General features: G+C 54.0%; 1 protein-coding gene across 1 annotated transcript; it reads left to right on the forward strand.

The window, feature by feature from the left end:
• The first annotated feature begins 1,200 nt into the window (after positions 1-1,200).
• On the forward strand, positions 1,201-5,530 carry RSG1 (REM2 and RAB-like small GTPase 1). The gene is made up of 5 exons (XM_006883698.1): positions 1,201-1,312; positions 3,132-3,284; positions 4,471-4,595; positions 4,895-5,031; positions 5,281-5,530. Exons 1-5 carry the CDS (start codon positions 1,201-1,203, stop codon positions 5,528-5,530), a joined length of 777 nt encoding a protein of 258 aa, XP_006883760.1.
• The last annotated feature ends 1,076 nt before the right edge of the window (positions 5,531-6,606 follow it).

The following is a 6,606-nucleotide window of genomic DNA, read 5'->3' on the forward strand; positions in this document are numbered from 1 at the left end:
AAAATCTGCTGTCAGGGAGCTCAACAGAGTACTGAAGAGCAATGATGTCAGTCTAGATCCAGGCCATGGTCTGCACAATTACTTGCTATGCATCAGAAAGTTGGACGACGACTAGGGATGATAGAAAAATTTATGCCTTTGAATTGTGGCAATAGAGAAGAGTAGTGAATATACCGTGGACTGCTAGGAGAACAAACAGGTTCAACCTAGACAGGGTGAAACCAGGCTGCTCCTTGGAGGTAAGTACTTTGAAACTCTGTCTCAAATACTTCGGGCATGTTGCAAGGAGGGACCAGTCCTTGAAGACTGAAGACGGACTTCATGCTTGGGAGGGTGGAGTGACAGCGAAAGAGAGAAAGATTAATTGACTCAGTGACTGGGTAAATGGGGGTAGGTGTGTCAGAGACAATGAGGTTGGCTCAGGATAGAGCAGGGTTCAGAGCTGTTGTACAGAGCTGTCGTTCAGAGCTGTGAGTCGCAAGCGACTCGATGGCACATAACGTCTTTGGGAGTGCACTGTAATTTCTTGCCAGCAGGCCCGCTGAACTCCAGAATGAACTGAGGCGGTGTCAGAATTCAGATGCAGCAGCCACAGCCTAGCCCCACCCCCTGCCGTCTCCATGGCAACACCCTCCGCGGCTGCGCCGAAGCAGGAAGCGAGCCGGGCGGAAGCTGGGCGGGCGAGCTCTTAAAGGAGCCGCCGCCGCCAGGCCGGCCGGAGGGTTGGGGTGCGGACGGTGAGGGCTGGGGTGCAGACGGTGAGGGCCGGGGTGGTGACGGAGTCGGGATCAGGGGAGTAGAGACGCAGGGCAGTGTGATCACTTGGAGGTGCCAAGCGGGGGGTAGATGCACTCCGGGGGGGGGGGAATAGAGGAACGGCGGTCCACGGGGAACAATGCGGGGAGAGGGGCTTCTGGATTAATAAGGGGAAGATGGAGGGGAGTCCCCCAAAACAGTAAGGGGAAGATGGGGGGAGTCCCCCAAAACAGTAAGAGAACTTGCACTCCAAAAAAGTTTATCAGGTTAGTAAGAAAGGTGAGACTCCCCAAGGAGGGAGCTGGGGGCCCCAGGGACAGTTTGGGGGGTGGGTTGTGACGGGGGTGTTGAGAGACGTTACAGGCCCAGTTTGGGATAGTTAGCACTCTCCCCACCCCTCCTCTCAGCTATCTGCCCCCCTGCACACATTTGGGGTGTCTGGCCATGGCCAAGCCGCCCGCCCCAGGCTCGGTGATTATCCCAGATTGGCACGTGAGCGCCGAGGGCAAGGAGTTCCTGGGGTGCCTCCTGCGCAAGAACCGCCGGAGGGTGTTTGGTGAGTTCTCCATTCCCCCAACCTGTCACCTGTCACTTCGGTGTCACCTGTTGCTTCCTTCAAGGAATAGAGAAGCAGGACAAGGAGGACTTGCTCCCCGGCTAGCCTCAGTTTTGGGGATCCTTGGAAGCCCTATCCCTGGGGTCCCCACCCTGAAGTTTCCAGAGAGCTAGTTCCATCATCAGTGCCAGGAACCACAGAAACAGCCGAAACCCTGCCAGGAACCAGTCACCAGAGATGCTGTTCACGGAGCCGTCCCCAGTGCCAGCATGAGCACTTTACACCACAGACACCCACTTGGTTCTCTCAGCGGCATATTTCACTGGTACAGAGAAGTTAGGGCACCTGCTGGGTCATGCCCTAGTAAGTAGGGGCAAGCCTTGTCCGTATCTGTCTGTCTCTGCAAGGAAACACTGGGCCAATTCATTAGGCAGGATCAGGTCAGCCAGCCGAGAGCCCAGGCATTGGCCCAAGAGTTCACTCTGGCAGGAGAGACAAGCCCCAGAAGGCTTAAGACAGAATGAGAGGGAAACCCACACCAGTAGTAGCCTGTTAAAATGCAGATCCTGATTCAGCCTGACCGTGGTGCAGGCTGAGCCTCTGCATTTCTGACGAGCTACTTGGTAAAGCTGATGCTGCTGGTCCAGGGGCTTCAATGAATCACAGAGTGGCAACTGCCAACCCAGAGATACAGTTTGAATCTCCCAGCTGTTCCACATGAGAGAGATGATCAGCTCCGAGACTGCCTATAAAACCCTGCGGGAGGGTTAGCCCTAAATTGGTTCCAATTTTATGGGAAACAACAACAACAAAGGAGCCCTGGTGGAGAAGGAAGGTAATGAGTTTCAACGCTAACCCAAAGCTTGGGAATCTCTGGTGGTTCAAATCCACCAGTGGCTCTGGAAGAAAGATGGGCAGTCTCCTCCCATTGCAATTTACAGACTCAGAAACGTGGTGGTAGTTGTGTACGTACCATGGAGTCTAAACTGACCCATAGCTTACTTTCCTGCGGGTTTCCAGAGACAGTTAATTGCACAGAAGGAGATTGCCCATCTTTCTCCCATGGAGCAGCTGGTACCCTCGAACCATGTGCCTTTGGGATTGCAATGCAGCTTCTTGCCACTAGGCCACCAGAGCTCCCAGGAAACGTGATAGAGGGTCACACTGAGTTGGAATTGATTCAGTGGCAGGATGAGCAAGATGGTGAAGGTCAGTGGTTTGAACCTACCATTCAATCGTGAGGGTGAGAAGAATTTGGCAGTCTCCTCCCATAAGGATTACAGCCTAGATTAGACCTTCTGTTGGCGCAGTGCTAGTCTGTCTCAAGTGTTTTGCTGAGTTGAAATCCACTTGCCAGCACAAAGCAACAAAGGATTTCAGGGAGTCCTTGAGCAGTACAAAAGGTTAACACAACCTAAAAGTTAGTGGTTCTAATCTCCCCGGAGGCACTTTGGAAGAAAGGATTAACCATCTGTCCTGAAAAACCAGCCACTGACAACCCCACGGAGCCCAGTGCTGCTCACACACGTGGGTCTCCATGAGTCGGAAATGACTCAACAGTGCCTGGTTTTGTGAGCATTTTGAGTGTTTAACTTACCTACAGGTATGTTGAGAGGTTGTTAATAGCTGAGGTTGAGAAACACTGACAATTAAATATCAATTGTTGATTTAGAACGATATGCAAAAGCAGATGAGTACCCAGAACCAAGGAGGGTTAGCTCTGAAGAAGCCCTTAGAAATAATGGCTAATCCAGGAACTGATTGGGCCAGTGTAGGGCTGACTGCGTGAGGCTGCTGTGCTGCCTGTTTCTTGCTACAGGGCTGCTGGAAAGACCAGTGCTGCCCCCTCAGGTGGCCATTGACACTGCAAGCTACAAGATCTTCGTGTCCGGGAAGAGTGGAGTGGGTAAGACGGCTCTGGTGGCTAAGCTGGCTGGCCTGGAGGTGCCTGTGGTGCATCATGAGACCACTGGTGAGTGAACCCTGACCCTGAGCCAGCCTCCTGTGCTCTGTTCACCCCCATAGACCTGTGAGATGGAGGAAGTAGCCTGGCCCTAGATCCTGCAACCTGAAGTTTATACCCAGCGCCACCATTCTTCTGTGACCCTGAAAAGTCCCTTCACCTCACTGAGCCCGCAGTGACTCCTTGGTCACACAGGAATAATAATTTGATCCCATTGGTTATTGTGAGGTTAGACATAGTCATAGCCAGCCAGCCTCATGCTGTTCCAGTGTTGTTTACAGGGTTTTCAGGACTCTTATTTCAAAAGTAGACAGCCAGTCACGTAGCTTAGTTTGGAAACCACACTGAAACCTGTCCTCCATGCTGGTATTTGAAGTCCTGATGGCAGAGCTTCCAGGATCACAGCAGCACAAAAGCCATGACAGTATAACCGACTGACAGGGGAAGACCTTCAACAACGAGCTAGGTGGCTGCAGCAGTGGGTCGAACACAGCAAAGAGTGAGGACGGTGCAGGGATAGGGTCCTTTAGATGCTTTGAGGCGTAATTGACTCAGTGACACTTGACAACAACAGTGGCACCAAAGTGACATATGGTCATTGCTCAGGAGATGCCAGTCTTTGCATTTTGCTTCCTTCTACTGGATATTGATTGATCCATCATGTTGCAGTCAACAACCTCCGCCCCAGCAGCACCTCAAAAGTCCGTTGGGGTCCCTGGATAATAACAGATTGTTAAAAGTCTGCCAGAGACAGCTTGAAAGAAAAGCATGGTGATCTGTTCTCCAGAAATCAGCCTGTGGACACACTTCCATGCTGATATGCCTGAGGTTGTCATGTCACAAGCAGCTCAACATACCAGTGAAATAGCTTTGTTAGGGATAGAGCAGGGACTGCCTTAGACAGGGGGCTCCTCCGGGCAGATCTCTGTCCACCCCCACCTCCCACCACACTAGGAATTCTCCTTGGCCAGGGACAGTGCCCTGCCCAGCAGACTGGGCTCTCCCATGCCAGGCCAATGTGCTTCCTCCATTAGACTAAGAGACCTCTCAGGAGAGAGGCTGTGCCTCCCCCAGCAGACTGAGCCCGCCAGGGACAGAGATGCATCTCTTTTCCCCATTCTTCCCGTGTTCCTGACCCCTGACTCCTCTTCACTCACCTCACCTCTGCTGAATGGCAGACCCTGGTCCTTCACAGGCATCCAGACCACTGTGGTGTTTTGGCCAGCCAAGCTGCAAGAAAGCAACCGTGTTGTCATGTTCCGCTTTGAGTTCTGGGACTGTGGGGAATCTGCACTCAAAAAATTTGATCACATGCTGCCGGTAAGCAGGCCAAGGGCCTGGGTGGGCTCCAGGGAAGGGCTGGTGATCTCTGGGGATGTTCTGTGTGTCAGCGTCTGAGCTGGATCTGCTGGTCAGCAGGAACTGGTGTGGTCATGAATGGGCTGAAGCCACTGCCCTCGTTAGAGGACTCCAAGCTGACTTTGACGACTGAGTCTCAGCCCTACTCCCTGTCTGGGCCTCACTTTCCCCATCTGTGCAGGGACGGACATGCTGGACCTCTCAGGGCTGGCAGCTGATGGGAGGTCTGGCCTGGCCTTTGTCCACCTCTCCGTCCCCAGGCTTGCCAGGAGAAGGCGGACGCTTTCCTCTTCCTCTTCTCCTTCACTGACCGCGCCTCCTTCGAAGACCTTCCTGGACAGCTGGCTCGAGTAACGGGCGAGGCCCCTGCTGCTGTCAGAATGGTCGTTGGCTCCAAGTATCTTTTGGATGACCCCTGAAGCTGTCCCAGGTTACCGTGTGTATCAGTTATGCACTTGGCAGGATGTCAGATAAGGGAGAGAAGGACCCTAATTCTGTCTCATGTGGGGTCCAGCCTGAGGCTTTCTCTCAAAGGAGGCAGGGGCTTCCCCCAGGCCCTGGAAGTGGGGCTTCAGGGAGGAGGGAGAAGGCTGGGCATGATGGATAGGGGCAGAGATAGCCGCCAAGGGCCTTAACACTCCTCCAGATTTGACCAGTACATGCACACGGACGTGCCCGAGCGGGACCTCACGGCCTTCCGGCAGGCCTGGGAGCTGCCCCTCCTGCGAGTGAAGAGCGTCCCGGGGCGGCGGCTGGCCGATGGGCGCACCCTGGATGGCCGGGCGGGGCTCATGGACATCGCCCACGTGCTCAACAGTCTCGCAGAGCAGCTGTGGCACCAGGACCAGGTGGCAGCTGGCCTGCTTCCCGACCACACAGAGAACACCCCTGGCTAAGGGGCCCTGGCAGCGTGAGTGGGCACCTGGGGGAACCCCACCCAGATCCTCAGTTTACCCAAATGACCTCAGACAGAAGACCAAGTGCAGAGACTGAGACAGGACTGTTGGTCCCATCCCAAGCCCTGGCCAGAGAGGCTGGTTAGGGAGGCTGGTGGCCTGGGGACACCCCGCCCCAGCCACACTCTGCTTGCACTGTGGCAGTGTAGAGGGGACTGGATCTCTAGGACAGCGGTGATCCCTCTGGTTTGCAGGGTGTCTAGGTGCCCCTTGACCTCCCTGTGCCCTGGAAACTGAGGACCTGCATGGGCCTTGAGCTTAAAAATCTCCAGTGTCCTCACTGTGTTTCTCTATCCAAGCACCTGTGGAAGGTCATCAGCGGTGGGGGGCCTGGGCAGGGCCCTGGGCCTCAAGTGACTTCATACAAGAACCCATATTCACCAAGATAACTCTACACCATGTACCTGCCGCAACATAAATCCTGACATCTCTGTGGCTTAACTCTATGGCCTTTATTCCTGCTCATGCAGCGTCCAAATGACTGTGGGAGGAGCTCCATACTCAGAAAGAGACCCCTTCTCTGACATCTGCACTGTTCAACTAGGTACTTCCCAGTGGGAACCAACTCACAGCTGACCTGCCAGGGGACTTACAGAAGCTGTAAATCCCACAGGAGGAGATTGCCCATTTCCCCACCTCAGAGCCCGTGGTGTATTCGAACTACCAAAGAGACACGGCCTTTGGGCTAGCTGTGGACTTCACCATCACATGACTTTGAGAGTTGCCCTGGGGCTTCAGTGCTCAGTCAGCTGGCAGAATGAGCAAGTGCAGGGTCACCAGGGAATTTCTTTGGGCAGAGCTATGGGCACATGTTGTGGTTGTTATGTGCTGTCGAGTTGCTTGCATCTCAGAGTGACCCTATGTATAACAGCTTTGAACCCTGCTCTATCTTGAGCCAACTTTATAGTCTCTGACACACCTACCTCCACTACCCCAGTCACTGAATCAATCCAACTCATCCAGGGTCTTCCTCTCTTGCTCTGTCCCTCCGATCTCCCAAGCATAATGTCCCTCTC

Source organism: Elephantulus edwardii, unplaced genomic scaffold (genome assembly GCF_000299155.1).
Source record: "Elephantulus edwardii isolate Elephantulus edwardi_28Jun2011 unplaced genomic scaffold, EleEdw1.0 scaffold00028, whole genome shotgun sequence".
Classification (NCBI taxonomy): Eukaryota; Metazoa; Chordata; class Mammalia; order Macroscelidea; family Macroscelididae; genus Elephantulus; species Elephantulus edwardii.